Source organism: Octodon degus, unplaced genomic scaffold, assembly GCF_000260255.1.
Source record: "Octodon degus isolate 3935 unplaced genomic scaffold, OctDeg1.0 scaffold00105, whole genome shotgun sequence".
Lineage (NCBI taxonomy): Eukaryota > Metazoa > Chordata > Mammalia > Rodentia > Octodontidae > Octodon > Octodon degus.
The window spans coordinates 724,318-740,215 of record NW_004524681.1 but is presented as its reverse complement, the minus strand read 5'-3'; the positions used below and the strand labels follow the sequence as shown (position 1 = coordinate 740,215).

Below are 15,898 nucleotides of genomic sequence, written 5' to 3'. Positions count from 1 at the left end.
TATTTATTTATTTATTTGGTGGAACCGGGGATTGAAGTCAGGCCTTTGCGCTTGCCAGGGAAGCGCTTATTCTACTGAGCCATCTCCCCGGCCCCGTAAATTTTATTTAAAAAGAAAAAAAAAATCAGCCAGGCATGGTTGTACAGGCTGTACCCTCTCGGGAGGCTAAGGCAGGAGGTGTGCAGATTCAAAGCCAAGCTGTGCCAGTTACCAAGACGTAGGGGTGCAGAGCAGTGCTGGGGTTCTCCTGGGTTGAGTTTTAAGTACACTCAGGTAAATAGTAAAAATAAAAACTTGAACGATTTACACTTAAATCTGATTTAAACTGGTATGAAACATCTTTAGAAGGGCTGCCGGCTGAGGTATAGCCCAGTGGAAGAGCACTTGCCTAGCACGTACCAGGAAGGCCTTTGGCTCAAACAAAACCCAGTATACTATGAAAGGAAAAAGAAAATGAAACTCAGTTACCACTTAACTTACTATGAATCTTTGTTCTATCTTTTTACACAGTTGTGAATTAATCTCGGAACACTAGGTTCTAACCCAGATTTACTATTGGACTATAGCCCTGGCTGTCAGTCGGCCTTAATCTCTTCAGACCTCACCTGTGCGACCAGACATGCCGATGCATGATTGGGGCATTGCTGGTAATACAAAGAATCGAGCAGGACAAGAACAGAGGGGCCAGCTGGCCTATAATGAATTCTACACCTGTTTAACTTTAACTCGACCCAGTTTTAAGCAGTAGAGTTGGCACTCTACTTGCACACCCACTTAGCATACCCACGGATCTCATTTTTGGAGAATGAGATCACAGTGGAATAATGCCAAATATTAATACACAACTTGGAAAACTGGAATTGCCCGTGAGAACCACAGGCTGTGTTCACCACAGTGTGGCACGGGCAGACGAGCTTGGTCCCCTACACTCAGGGCCAGTGGCCGAGCCTAGGGAAGACAGGTGGAGTGGCAGCAGTCAGTGCCCCGTGCTTCAAGCCTTGACGTGTGCCTGCCAAGCTCTGGTGCTTCCCCTAGAGTACAAGGCTGGCAGCTGCTGCTCAGAATTTTTGCTTTACAGCGGGGCCTTCTCCAAGATCATAAGAGTTGTGAGATTAGATAAGTATGCACCTCACAGACAAATATAATTAAACCCCATTTCTAGTGGAACATTAAAGTCTTTTTTTTGTCAAGTGAGGTCTAGCTTTCTTGGAAGCTTCTGCCCAGCCCAGAAGTGCCCCAGCTGGACTGGCAGACTCTTCCTCTTTAATGCCGGTCTCTGCACCATGTTGAAACAGCAGCTGCAGAGACTGTGAACATGACACTCTTAAGGGCTGAAGATAGAAACCTGTAAGTGGGTGGGCATGGTGGCGCACACCCATGATGCCACTCAAGGCCATGAGCCCTCCAGCACAGAAGGGGAGAGTGAGAATCCTTGCCCCACTGTCTGGCACACCCGCGGGGTCCCCAGTTGCTACTGCTTGGGGCTTAGGAGCACAGCTTTCACACTCACACTGGAGGGGCACCATGCTCTTGGTGCCCCTGTGCTGACGGGCAGCATCTCTGCCTTCCACAGCCATGTGCACTGTCCACTCCCACTGCGGTTCCTGCAGTGCCCTCCGGACCTGGCCGGGCAGAGCAGGTACCTGGACGAGGCAGACACCTTCTACCTGAGCCCCGTGGACTGGCTACAGAGGGAGTTTCCAGACGCCACCTCTCTGCCAGCTCGCCTGGTCATCTTCAGCTCTTTGGAGGAGGTGGGTAGCTTGGGAAAGGAGCACTTGGGTTTGTGTGTCACCTCGGGCTCAGGGAGCAGGTAGACAGCGCCATGTGCCTCGGCACACTGCACCCCCATACCTGGCAGTGTCTCCTCCAGTCAGTCCCAGGTCTGTAGCTGGCAGGGTCATTAGTTACTGTGAAGTAATTTAGTAAGAAATAGGCGTGGTGGTGCACGCCTATAATAGCACTTAGGGAGGCCAAGACAGTACCAGGGTGGCCAACTTCAGGGAGACTTTACCTCAAAGTGGCAAAAACCAAAATGGCTGAAGATGAGGCCCCCAGTTCAGCACCAGAACTGTAATAAAACATGCGAACAATGAAGGCCTGGGAGAGGGAGCTCAGAGCAAGGCCCCCAGGCAGCACAGAGAAAGCGGTGCACCTGCATATCCCTGGCCCCGGGGTCTGTGTGTGTGCCTGTCTGCCTGCCTGCTCTGCATGTCTGCACTGGCACTTAAGATGGCAACTGACTTGTAGGAAATCCGTACCTTCCTAACTTCAAGGAGTTACAAGAGAACTGCAGTTTTCTTCCACACTCACTTCCCAGAGGGCCGAACTGGAAGCCACATCTATGTCTACGAACGCAAGTTTGGGGTGGCACCACGTGGACTGGACTGGGTTGCCAAGCACCATGTGCTTGGAGAATCGCAGAAAGATCCACGCTAACATGTCTAGAACCCAATAAAAACCTGTGCACTTCCTCGTGCTGTAGTTTTATTGTTTCTTCTAGAATCAGATGTACAGAGGGTTTCACAAGAAAACAAGTAGAAGGCTGAGAGCAGCAAGCTTCCCAGGTCAGCACACTTGAACCCACAAAGACAAGTGGAAGAGGTCAGCAGAGGTTAGAGATGCCCACCGCAGCGCACATCGTGCAGCTCCAACTCAGTGGTGTTACTCTGTCACACGTGGCGCGGACAGAAGGCTCAGCTCATGCATAGTCTGTTGCATGCCTGGCTTCCTTAAACTACTGCATTTTCCAGTGCTGAAAATGTATCTGTTTCAACAAAGCTAAACTACTAAGTGCAGGTCAGCAGTAAGCTTCTGACTGATGCTGTAAGTACTGCTCTGAAGCCATGATCTCTTCAAACACGAAAATGCAAAGTGGTGACGTCCTCTCGATAATCCCATCTTGGCTTCCACACCAACCAGTGCAGAAAGCATCCATGTGTCTTCGTGTTCTAACTTAAATGCCATTGTGGTTAGTATTTAGGACCAAAAGGCTGCTGCCCCAGTTCTACTTCCGGTTGCCACGTGTCCTCCATCAGTACCACCACAGTTACTATGCCATTTACCTTCCCTGTTACGAGGCTGCGGCTGAGGGTGCGTCTGCTCGTTTGCCATGCCTGGAGTTTTCAATATTTACCATACGTTGCTTTTTATCAGGTCGACTGAAAGCAGTAAACAAATTTTTTGTCTATGTTAGAGTTCAGCTTGTGTAAATTAAGTTACAAACAATTTTACTGTTTAATCTCCATTGACCTACTACATTAATACTTGCAAAGGATGTTAATATAAAGTGTAATTCTGATTACTGGCACCAAAAAAGGGGTAAATGAAAGTGGGTATCACATTGTTTTAACCCTAAAGGAAGACAAAATTAGCTGGGCATTGCAGTGTATATCTGTAATAGGAAGCTGAGATAGGACAGCCGAGTTTTACAGACAGCCCGAGCTATGTAATTCAATTCCAGACCTACTCTCAAAAAAAGCAAGATAGAGGTGTGTGCCCACCTGTAATCTCAGCACTGGGGAGGCTGAAGCAGGACGGTCACCATGAGTTTGTTCAAGGCCAGGCTAAACTATATTGAGGCCCTGTCTCTCAACATAAACCAAAAAAGAAAAAAGCAAAGGACAAATATCACTACCAGCAAGAGAGAAAATGCTTGAAGAATAGCAATGTGACAGTGCGACATGGCGTGGGTTTTCCTTCCACTGCACGAAGCCCCTCCCCCACGGACCTTGACCTCAGCAGGAAGCCGTGCCTCTCACCAAAAGCCACCTGCTCTCCCTCCTCTCAGTGTCTATAGTGGCTACCCCAGCCTGGGCCAGGCTCCCATTGCCCCACCTGGTGCAGTCACCGCTTGGTGCAGGCCCAGATGGCCACTGCTGCCCCTCGGTTCCCAAGCCAAGCTGCCTTTCTCCTTGCTGCACGTTTGCTCGGCCCATGGTAACATGTCAGCGCACCTCAGCACAGCCTTTTTTGTGGCCTTGTGCACACTACGCCCTGTGGAGCCACAGCTCACTACACCAGACCCTGCCCTGGTGTCACCTGTCCCTACCTCCCCTCTGTGACACCGCTGGGCATCAGGGCACCCTCCTGCCAACTGTTCCTCTGCACTGCAGCTCTGCTTTTCTCAGCCCTCTCCCATCCATCTGCTGTCCGGCTCGAGGTCATCAGCCCTCACCTCTACTCTCCCGATCTCTGGCTCCACTAGGATTGGGCCCACCCACTGTGGGTTGCCCTGTGTTCAGTGTGAGGCAAGGCCCTTAGGGCCTGAACCTTCTAGCCTCACTGGGACTGCTGGGCCTTTCGAGTAAACGCCTGCCTGCGGAGCTCATTCTTTCAGGAGCATCACAAAACCCACGCCAGTGCAAGGCCACCTCCCCTGCAGACTGCTTCCTCCTCATAGCCCTGCCTTCCCAGCCCCAGCATTTTGCCATAAGGGCAGCACAGAGCTGCCCAGTGACTAAAGACACCAGACCCGGCTCATCACTTTGTAGACACGCTGCATTTATTCATACATATACAGATGTATCTCAGAGGTAAGAAGTGACGCTGAATGTTAGGAGGATTGCATGTTAAAAATAAAAAGCTGGTGACAGTAGATAGAGTAACTGCAATACGCACCCAGGAAATGTGGGCTTCTTTGTGCCACTGCCCTCGCCAGCACCACGGTGTGGTAGGAAATCGTAGCTAACTACCTGGCCTATGAGTAACAACAGCAGGGGCAGGAGGCCTGCCAGCTAAGCTTTTCTGGCTTCAGAGTAAGACGTACGGTGCCTACTCTGAAGGTGAGCATACGAGGACATTAAAGAGGTCACGTGGCAACTATCCGTTCGTGTAAATCCTAGTGAAACAAAATCATTGAAGACAGGCTTTATATAATCTTATCTGATTTTTCAGATAAAACAATCATTTAAGTAACATTGATGTATGGAATTTTCTATTTGAAACAGTTATAATGTTAACGCTGTACCTTTCCATTTATTCTAAGCTTTCAGAGTAATAAAGCATGTCTCTGTATTATGACAACAGTAACCTTCCAAGACGCTTGTCAGTGGCAACACGACCCCACGCCAAGAGCTAGAAGCTGTTATGGAGACGTGGTTCTATGTAAACCGACCTGGGTCTGTGCGGGGCGGCTAGACTGCCAGCCAAGTATCTGCAGATGTATCCATCCAGCTTCTCAAGCACTCCGTGATCTACTTGATACTCCTTCATGCTTTTAAGGTAGTCCTTAACATCACTAACAAAGTCTGCGAAGATCTGCTGACTATTTGTGAAGAGACCATTAACGATAAACTGATTGATGAATTCATTAAGTTCTTCCCAATGGTGAAATGCATGCAGCTCTTTTAACAAGTATCTTCTAATTATTTGCCTAAATTCACCCATCAGTACAGGATTCACCACCATGTTGCAAGGGCTAAAAGGCTCTTCCTGAGTGCTTTCAGCAGCCTCTCGGGGAGACCCACAACCTCGTTGTCTGCCATAGGCACCACTGTCCCTGTGGACACACGTGGCTCCCCTGGGCCCTGGCCGGGGAGTGGGCTGTCCTCTCTTTTGGTCCCTCTGCGTGGGGCTGCGGGCCTTCTGGCTCGGGGAAGGTGCCTTAGGCTGTGGGTGTGAATAGTCACTAAATACTGGGTTTTTTTTTTCAGTCACCGTTTCTTTGGTAGCCCCAAATCTTTTATTGCCCTTTTTGTCAAAGATGGTCTTGGTGGTATCTTTAAAATGTCGGAAAGTGGATTTAACTGACTCGGAGAACTTTTTTAGATTTTCCTTCACGGCTTCTTTAGCCTGCTTAATTTTTTCTTTATGATGCCTCACAAACTCCTTGGTAGAATTTTTCATGGCATCAAAAGTTTCCTTTACCGTTCCCAAAAATGTTTCCTTTGACTTACTCTTCGCCCTGTGGTGTCCTCTGCTGCCTTTCTGTCTCCCAGTGTCTGGCTTTCCATTCTGGTCTTTGGCTTCGACATACAGTCTTTCCCACAGGTCAGAGCGCTGCTGCTCCAAGCTCAGCTTCTGCTCCAGCTCCGACACTCTTTCCCGTAACCCTGCCATCTCCTCCTCCTGGGAAGAACCAGGCTTGGCCTGCCAGCGACCAGGCTGGCGCTGCAGTATCTCCTTCCGCAGAGATGCCGCCACTTTCTGTTCTCGCTCCAGCTCACTCCGCAGCGTCTGGGTTTCTGCCAGGAGAAGCTCCCTTTGATTAAGGAAGCTGTGTATCTTCTGCTTTGCGTCCTCCAAATGCTGCCTGAGCTTCTGATTTTCTAGGATTAAGTCAGCACTTGTACCTTTCTCTTCCAGTATTTGAATCTGCTCTCTCAGCTTCCCAGCTTCCTCCTGGAGTGAACCCATAGCACTCTCCCCCTTCTCCAGAGACACTCTTAAGTGGTGATTTTGGGTAGCAAGTCTCTTTTTCTGAGTTTCAAGGGACATTTTCTCAGCTGCAGTCAGGAGCCGACACCTTCTAAGAATGTCTTTCGAAAGCTATTTTGAAAGAGAAAGGTCAAGAATTCAAAAACTGAGTTTAAATCTTTAAGAAATTAATACCTCATAAATTTAGCTTTATTTCTACAGGCAGTATTCCTTGGGTATTATTTTTAACGGTATAAAAGTAAGAAAACTGAGATTTCATATGCAAGAAAATGCAGGGCAGACAGCTATATCCAGTGAAGTGTGGGAAGGCTTTAAAGACAAGACAAGCCTGCTAGTCCACCTCCATAGGACTGCAAAGGGGACGGCTGGGAGCAGCTCAGGGCTTCAGCGCTCACCTCACCAGGGAGGCCCTGAGTTCTGCCCCCACCATGAGAAATGAGAAGAGGGCTGTGGTGCACTTGGTGGGACCCAGAACACAGACCAGGAGCCACAGCAGATTCATCCCTAAAAGCCATGGTCCCTACAGAACCATAGCCAAGCTGACAAAGAAAATGGCAACACCTGGTGCACGCAGGCAGGTGAGTGCTAGCAGGTACCTTCAACAGGACTCTCATCAAAGGGCACAGTCCAGATGTAAACGAGCAGTCTTTGCAAAAAATACAAACCAGAGCCTGGGAGAGGAGGGAGAAGGGCCAGAGCCCCTCCCAGGAGGCTCTCAGGTGCTGTGTCAGGCTCTTGGAAATGTTTTGCTTAGTTCTGTGCAAATAATATTAACAACAAAAATGTGTCTGTATGCGTCTATGTGTCCATAAGGATGTGTAAACATATGCCAAATGTCAACTGTTAATTCTTACTCCATTACCCTGCCAGGACACAGTTAAGGACTCAAATACAGATACTCCTCACTGCACAGCCTGCCTGGTTAACAGCAATTCAGATTTAGGATGAAGCACACTGTCTGACAAGTCAACAAGGTGGTGCTTCCTTTGCCCATTTTCTTCATGCTGCATGTAGTAAGGCACGTGCTGTATTCTAATCACATTCAGTAACCTTATCTCAGCAAGGCAGCTCGGCTGTTAGAGGGCTACAGACACGCAGCCGGGTTACTGCTGGGTTCGGCACTGCACCGTGTGCCGCAGGCCAGCTGTGCTGCTGTCAGTGGCACGCACCTTGGCGTCTAGAGGGGGCTCTGGCACCCGGGCGTGCTGGGGCAGGTAACCCATCACATCACTTGCAGTGTCCTCTGGAGGCTTCTGGACTGACTGCTGCCACCTCTGACTCTGAACTGTGCCTAAAAGGAAAATGTTAATTATATGTATACTATTTTATTATTACCAATATTCTTAAATACGTAATACATTTCATTTCAATATTATCTAATTTCTTAATCTGGATCTTAAAAAAATCAACATTTCACTGTTTAAAAATTCAGATTATACAAAAAAATAAGTGATCAAATGATAATGGATGTTAATCATAATACATCAGTTCTACAGTAGGTGAATTTATAAAATTTTTGTTAGCACACACCCCTACACATTAAGCAGCTTATTAGCCTTTTGATCAAGACAAGAAGGCCAGCTATATTACACAAACAAAAAGGAAACTTTGGTTTTGTTTGATTTTTTGCTTTTTCTTTGGAGATAGGTTATCATGCAGCCCAGGCTGGCCTCAAACTCAGTGATCTTCCTGCCTCAGCCTCCCAAGTGTTGGGATTACAAGCATGTGTTTCACAACCAGCTCACAGCCCAGTCTTTTATGAATCCCACAACAGTTAAGACTACTGGAGTGCCACTGCCCTTAACCCAGTTGTGATAAAGATTTCCTGATTTTTCACCTTAAAATAAGGGTTATTTCCCCAAAACATGCTGTTACATACTTCATGCAGATTTAACAAAAAAAAGAAACCACTAAGTCAAAAGTGGCAAAATGCATTCAGCAACCTTAATGTCAAATCTACTGATTGGTCACATTACCATGCCCAAATTCTAAAAGGAAAAGATGACAGAATGGATATATTTTCCACCCTTACTGGTAGAAAAAAAATTTGTTCTCATTATTTCATATCATCTAAGCTTTTCTATCTTATCTTGTTTTTTAAAAAGTAATGTTATTGAGAAACAGCACTGAGACAGTTTCACAACCAATTAGTAGGACAGTTTCAATAATAAATACATTGCATATTGTTGTCTTTCTATCTTGTTAGAGATTCCAAATACCAGTTAGCAAGTATGAAATTCTATATAAGAATTCATTTATTATCCTTAAATTATCTTTTTTTTTTTTTTTTTTTTTGGCAGAACCGGGGATTGAACTCAGGCCCTTGCGCTTGCCAGGCAAGCACTTAATGTACTGAGCTATCTCCCTGGTCCCCATGGCAAACATTTCAAGAAATCGCAAAAGCTACCTAAACTTACCCCTTCCTAATTCCTAGAGGAGGGGACAGGGAGATGGCTCAGTGGAATAAGTGCTTCCTTGGCAAGAGCAAGGACCCGAGTTCAATCCCCGGTTCCACAAAAAACAAAAAAAAGGAAAAACCTAATTCCTAGAGGAACAGAAACCCTTTTAACTTTCCAGTGCTGACAAGACAGAAGGAATCCACTGGAAATAACCTCCGTGTGGGTAAGACTTGTGGAGCGTATGCCAGGCACTGCACTGCCATGTGCATGTGTGTCGCTCACTGCCGACCACAGCATCACTGCCATGGTGTCAGCTCTTGCCCAGCCATGTCTGAGTAGACTCGGGACTTAGTGACCTTGAAAGGTCACTCCAGTCAGGGTTTCTATTCCCATGGCAGGAACCTCACTGCCACAAGGCCATCAGTGATTTTCATGCTGACAAAGGCTAAGGAAACTGCTCAGGAAAACGTGTAACTAATCACTAAAGCAAAGCTGACTGTTCAGTAACAAGGAAATAACCTCTCCCCCTTTGGAAGGGCTACTTCTCTAAAGTGACCTTTCCACAACCACTCAAAGGTCTTGCAACTGGTGAGATTTTAGTGCGCTGTGCTTGACACTACCCCGATCTTTGCCTCGAGCCTCCCTTGTGACCCCACACACACTGGTGGCATTAGTACATGTGCAGCCTGAGGAGGACGCGCTCGCATGCAGCCCCGAAGCCTCTGAGGGCAGGTGGCTTATCCAGGGGACAGAATACACAAGAGAGCACATCTTACCTCCTGGACTTTAAGCCATCTTGACTGTCTTCATTATGGTCACCCAGACTTTTTACAGCATGCTGCCATGAGTTCATTCCACTTTTATATCGCATTAAATACACTACACTCTTTCCCAAATCGGCTCAAGCTAAGAGCAACACTCTAATCTCCATATAAAGAATACACTGTTACAGGGAATTGGCAAAGCAGAAAGTTAAAATATGGATCATAAACCAGCTGTGGTGGCTCATGGTAATCTCAGCAATCTGGGAGGCTGAGGCAGGACAATTCCAAGTTGGAGTCCTGCCTGGGCAATTTAGGAGAGCTTGTATCAAAACAAAAAGTACAAAGGGCTGGGGTGCAACAGTGTTAGAAAGTTCCTGGGTCCAATCTCCAATACCACAAAAATAATGAAAAAGTGTGGATTACATAGACAAAAACGCTCACAGTACTTTATATAATGCAGACAAATGTATGAGGTCTGCTCCCCTCCACAGCCCGTGGAACAAGCAAAAGCTCAGTTCCTGGATACACCATCTCCGGACAGGCTGCATTTCTACACTGAAGACAAAGACAGCACCATATAGAGCCCTGTCCTCCTCGCACCCAAGAGATGCAGTGGCTCTGGGAAGACAACGGACACACGTCAGCAGGAGGCAAAGCAACAAGAAAGGCCATCACAAGGGAAAACTTGGGTGGGCACAATGCAAGTCTGTAATTGCAGCACAGAATCTGAGGCCAACATAGGCTACTCAGTAAGCCCAGGACCAGCCTGAACTGCATAGTAAGCCTCTCTTAAAAAACAAAAACCAAAAAACAGAAAATTCACTGTGTTCATGGTGGTGACAATGAATGCCAAAAAATGACGATGTCATTAAAATTCAAAAGTTGCAATCATTGTTAGCATTAACTATTGAGACATTCTAAATGTAAGTACTCTGACTGGGATCTACGTAACACCAAATTATAATGATTTACCTCATGGCAATCATTTCACACTTTTATTTCTGGAGACATGGTGCCACTAGGTAGTTCAGGATGGCCTCCGACTCACATCCTCCTCAGTGCTGGGATTACCAGTGAGTACCACTGTGCCTGGCCCACACTTCATTTTTAATCATCTAATCTTTTTTACTTTAAAAAATATTTAAAATACATATTTAAAAGTATTAAAATAGACTTTATATAGAAATATTTACCTTTCCTTTTTTGGATTCAAATGATTCTCCCACTTCAGCCTCCCAAGTAGGTGGGACCACCAGTGTGCATTATTTAGCCTAGCTCTAACACCTCCTACTTTGCTTAAACTTTATGGCAGCAGTAGCACTGCCATTCACAAATGAGAGGACTGAGACACAAGCAGGCAGCAAGGTCCCAGGCCCATCGGAGCTGGCACTAGGCGCACACCCCAGCCGCCCCTCCAGAGTCTCATCCAGCTGGCCAGCTCTCTGTTCACTTGCACAGCCCACACGCATGCTCACGCCCCACTCACCATAGAAATGTCCCAAGCCCAGGCTGACCGCCACCACTAGGGCGAGCACCAGGCACTTGCCGACCCTGCCACACTGACGCTTCGGAGGCTCTGCAAGAGGCCCTGTGTCCCGATGTTCCCACTCCTTGACCCAGACCTCCACCTTCCTCCGGAGCAAGGTTCGGCGCCGGCGGAGGCCAGAACTACGCTGATCGCTGGCCTCATCACTGCTGGATCCATCGCAGACATGCTGAGACAGAAATACTAAAAGAAAAATGCTGACATTCAGGTATTCAGATTTTTTTGTTTGTTTGTTTTTTTTTTTTTTTTTTTGGTAGAACCAGGGATTGAACTCAGGCCCTTGCACTTACCAAGCAAGCGCTTATTCTACTGAGCCATCTCCCTGGCCCCCGGGTATTCAGATTTTAGGAAAGCCTTAAGAGAGCTCAGTGCCACCCTCTGGGCTTTCTACCAAGGCAGCCAGAAACAACACCACACTTGACATACAGAGCAACAGAAGGTGGAGAAGCTGGTGTGACAGGCACTACTATGTCACAGCTTGTAGGCCTGCAGCTCTGCCACTTGCAGTAGCGGTAAGGGATGTCCCCAGGTGTGGGCCTCCAGTCCTTGCCACCCCATGCCCACTGGGGCTTCTCTTGGAAGAGGGCAGCAGAGAAAAACTGGGACAAGAAAACCACACCAAAAACTCATCCCAGGCACACCCCAAAGCACCAGCTTGAGATGTTTGTCCAGCCAGTTCAAGAAGTCTGTCCAGGCACGGTCTATTAACTCTATAGGAATCAGCTGGCTTAAAACAACCAGGCCAGGAAGTGAGTGAGGCGTGAAGGCACAGCACATGCTTCAAAACAGCGCAGGACCCAGCAGCAAACCCCGACAGGTACACTCCTCAATCTCTGCGCAGAGCAGCGTGCACGCGTGTGTGTGTGTGTGTGTACGCGCGTACAGGGAAGAACATCTATTCCCACAAGCACTGAGTCATGACCCTCAAGCCGGCCACTCTTGGTCCATAGCTATTCTAGGACAGCACTGCCTCAGGCATGAAGCCTTAAAGCATCGCACCATCCACAGGCTTTCACGCTTGTGGCTGGAGGGCTGCAGTAAGACTTTCTGAAGCAGAATTACACAGAGATAAATGCAAACTGCACATCCCAGTTCCTTGAGGCACTCACATTGCTACTCTCAGCAGAGAATCCAAAGCCAGCTGAACCTCACTCATGCATTCCAGTCTTCAGCAGAAGCTCCAGCTTTCTCAGCCATCCCTATAGCACTGAAACACTGGACCTGGAACCTCTGTAGCAATCTGTCCTGAGGCCCAAGGCAAGCAAGCAGACGGGCAGGCGGCTCCACTAGCATCTCACCCAGCCTCCCAAAGCCCTGGCACCCCGGGGCGCGCAGAGGCGCCCAAATCAGCACACAGGGCCAGGCACTCTTGTGCAGCTGGGTGCAGGCAGGCCGCCACACCGTCAGGGCCTCTGGGAGGGTGGTGGCAGTGGGCCTCTCGGCCAGGCGTCCCACACTCTCACACGGGCAGGCAGTTCTACAGCTTCTCCTACCACCCGGCTTTGTGCACAAACAGGAGAAAGACATGTAAAGCTTCATTATAGGAACAACACAGAGAACCACTGGAAGTACCCATTACAGCTTCACACTGCTGCTCTCTGTTCTCCTCTCTTGCTGCTTTTGTCATTCTGGGCTACCATGAACTGCTGCCCTTCTGCATGTGACACTGCCTTGGAGCCAGCAGGTTATGAACTGAAGCCGCCATAAAACATTACACAGTTGCAAAGATTATAATGTTCTCAAGCAGGCCAGCCAAATAGCTTAGCAGATCAAAGCGCCTGCAAGCAGGCACAGGGGCCCGGGCTTCGATCCTGGGGCCTGCCTGCCACCTCAGCCCCGCCCCCGGGGTGCGCTGAGATGGCCACTGAGACTGGGCGTGGTGGTGCAGGCCCGTGATCCCAGCTCTTGGGAGGCTGTAAACAAGCAGATCACTACGAGTCCGATCTAGTAGTGAGACCCTGAACACACTGTAGACCCTTCCCTGAAATATAATGCCCTCAAGCAAAAAGTAGAAGAAATACCTAATGGTCCATGGAACCTAGTCTGTCCTGAAATCATAACCTTCCTGCCTCAGCCTCCTTTGCCCTGGGATTACAGTTCCATCCTTCTTTCTCATCCTTTTGGGACATGGATAGGTCATTCATTCTTATATTTTTGCCTTTTCAAGAATGTTATAGGGCTGGCTCAGTGAGATAGCTCAGTGGACTGAGCGCCTGCTCTGGCAAAAGCAGGGACCAGGGTTCAACCCCGTCCCCCATGCTGACTGGCCCCGCCCCAGGGGCACGCTGAGCAGGTGTCGGGTATGGGTACGGTGGTGCACACCTGTAATCCCAGTGCGGGGGAGGCTGAAAACAGAAGGATCACTGAGTCTGAGCTGCATGATGAGACCCTGTACCAAATACATTAAAAAAAGTGTTATAAAAATTGATTCAAATGAAAGACAGCTATAAGAAAAATAGCTTGGTCAAATGCAACTTCTAGTTTCGTTTTGAGGAATGTATCTTGGTTTTTCTCACAGGTAAATCGCGTGTCTGCATGCTTTCATGAGCACCCCAAGGAACAGAATACACGCGCCCCCGTTGCGTACGTGGCCATTTTGTGCTGTGACGAGCAGCAGCTGCGTCCAAGAAAGCGAAGCATACCTGGTCTGTGCATTCACCCGAGACGGAGGGCGAGGCGCACGGGGCAGAGCGGCGGCAAGAGCAGCCTGATTCAGCACCGCACAGGAAGCCCTATTCCCAGGTGCTGGAGGAGGGCAAGGGAGATGGTCAGATCATCCACACACAGGTGATGAAGGTGGTGGCTCTGCCACTGGCCCTGTGAGCCTAAGCTCCTGTGACAGTGACACGGCATAGGAACTGAACAGACACCCTTGACAGACACCTCCTTGATTCAGATAACAAGAAAGCAGCACTTGCTGGTGCATACTGGACTAGTAGAAATGGTGCAGACTGGCCATGCAAACAAATGGAACGAGCCAGTGTTAGAAGCAGGTCTGAAAACAGGAAAAATACTTGAGGGGTGAGCACTTGCCTTTCAATGCTGGAAATGATTTGTAGGCAAAATGCTATGCTATAAACAAATGCTGATATACAAGGAAAACATTCTGTACACACCAACAGCCGTACTCCTAAATGTATTTATTATGACACCTCACTCACTGAACTGAAAGCATTCACACATAGGTGTGCTACACTTAGCAGGGTTGTTCACGGTAATGTCACAGGCTTGAGGTCTGCTGAATAGCAATGATACTGAGGTGATTTGTTTCCCTTCAATATTGCCTGAGGCTTGATGACAAAACCACTAGCCAAGGAAAAAAAGGCAAGTGGCTGCTACGCACTAATGCATCTGAATACATGACTACTGAGAGACATCTAGCAGCGTTTCATTTTTGCTGTAGCTTCAGACAGTATATTCCCCCCAAAACCCTCCAAATATGGCATAAAATTTTATGCTCTTATACATTCAAAGACTTACTATGCTTTCAACTTAGAAACTTATCCAGAACTCAGCCACTGGGTCCTAATTCCTATGGTAATAAACCAGACATGAATAGACTTGTTGCTCCCATCTCCCAAACTGATCGGACATTACCAGTTTCCAATTGCAGTTAATTTGCTATCAGAGCACAATCTGATCAGTGTACATAGGAACAAAGCAAAAATTCCAAGTGAAATATTGCAGTTGCAAAATATGGAGTTGTATAGTATAATCTTTGGATTTAATAAAGATATACTGTGAAATAAATCTTTTGCATTAGCCTCTTATAAGGGCAAAGAAAAATAAAATGGTACTGCTGATGTCAACAGGGAAACAACAAAACCAAAGCCTGAGATGGAAATTTTCTACAACAAAACAAAAGATAAAGGACATGTTTTTGATGAATTATGCAGCCATTATGATGTCACTCAAAACACGAAGTGCTGAACAATGGTTGTTTGATTCAGTCTTCCACTTGTGTGGCATAGTTTGATAGTTTACAGAGAAAATAACAAGGCCAGACAACCGTAACCCATGCCTGTAATCCCAGCAATGGGGAGGCCAAAGCAGGAAGATCATTGTGATGAGACCAGCTATTATGGTTTGTGTGTAGTGTCCACCCCCAAAGCCTCAAGCAGTCATGGGCAACTTCTGGAGTCTGTGATTGATTACTGTGGGAGTGGATGCTGCACCTAACTGGGGCAGGTGATGTGTAGGGAGGGACGAGAGGCTAGCTGGCTGCAGGAGCCAGTGCCACTCCCCTTTGCTCTTCTACTCTTTGCCACGCACTATCCTGCCTCGGAGACAGCTGAATGGGGACAAAAACTTCCACTAGCTGTGATCTAAACAAAACTTCCTTCCTTCATTTTGAGTGTTGGGTATTTGTCCTGGCAACGAGAGAAGAATAACTGAGACACCAGTCTGGGCTGCATAGTGAGCTCAAGGCCAACCTGAGCTGCATAGTGAGACCCTGTCTCAAAAAGGCAAGAGAAAAAAAGAAAAGAGAAGAAATGGAACAGGGCCAGCCAGACAGCTCAGCAGACTAAAAGCACCTCCTTACACAGAGCACAGCGGCCTGATACCCACCCCGGAGCATGTGCCTGTAATCCCAGCACTTGGGAGGCTGAAAACAGGAGAATCACTACAAACAAGTCCGATCTACGTAGTGAGACCTTGTAGACCTTGTCTTAAATACACTTAAAAAGAAAAAGAAGAAAAAAAGAAACAAACAAAGAGCAAGTACAGGGGCTGGAGAGATGGCTCAGTGGTCTAAAGCACCTACTTAGAACAAGCTTAGCAAAGCATCGGGGACCGCGGTTCAATCCCCC

General features: G+C 47.7%; 2 protein-coding genes across 2 annotated transcripts in view; one reads left to right on the top strand and one right to left on the bottom strand.

The window, feature by feature from the left end:
- The window catches only part of Pigb (phosphatidylinositol glycan anchor biosynthesis class B), an 18,430-nt gene extending 15,956 nt beyond the window's left edge, over positions 1-2,474 (top strand). Inside the window, exons 11-12 of the mRNA XM_023724056.1 lie at positions 1,574-1,754; positions 2,251-2,474. Of these exons, the coding sequence (XP_023579824.1) occupies positions 1,574-1,754; positions 2,251-2,439 (370 nt within the window). The 3' untranslated portion in view covers positions 2,440-2,474. The remainder of the gene's footprint in view (positions 1-1,573; positions 1,755-2,250) is intronic.
- A 72-nt stretch (positions 2,475-2,546) lies between these two features.
- Ccpg1 (cell cycle progression 1) overlaps positions 2,547-15,898 on the bottom strand; it is a 33,775-nt gene continuing 20,423 nt past the window's right edge. The window contains 6 exon segments of the mRNA XM_023724098.1: positions 2,547-3,015; positions 3,017-3,106; positions 3,108-3,161; positions 5,117-6,489; positions 7,548-7,669; positions 11,028-11,270. Coding sequence (XP_023579866.1) covers positions 2,973-3,015; positions 3,017-3,106; positions 3,108-3,161; positions 5,117-6,489; positions 7,548-7,669; positions 11,028-11,270 — 1,925 coding nt within the window. The 3' untranslated portion in view covers positions 2,547-2,972.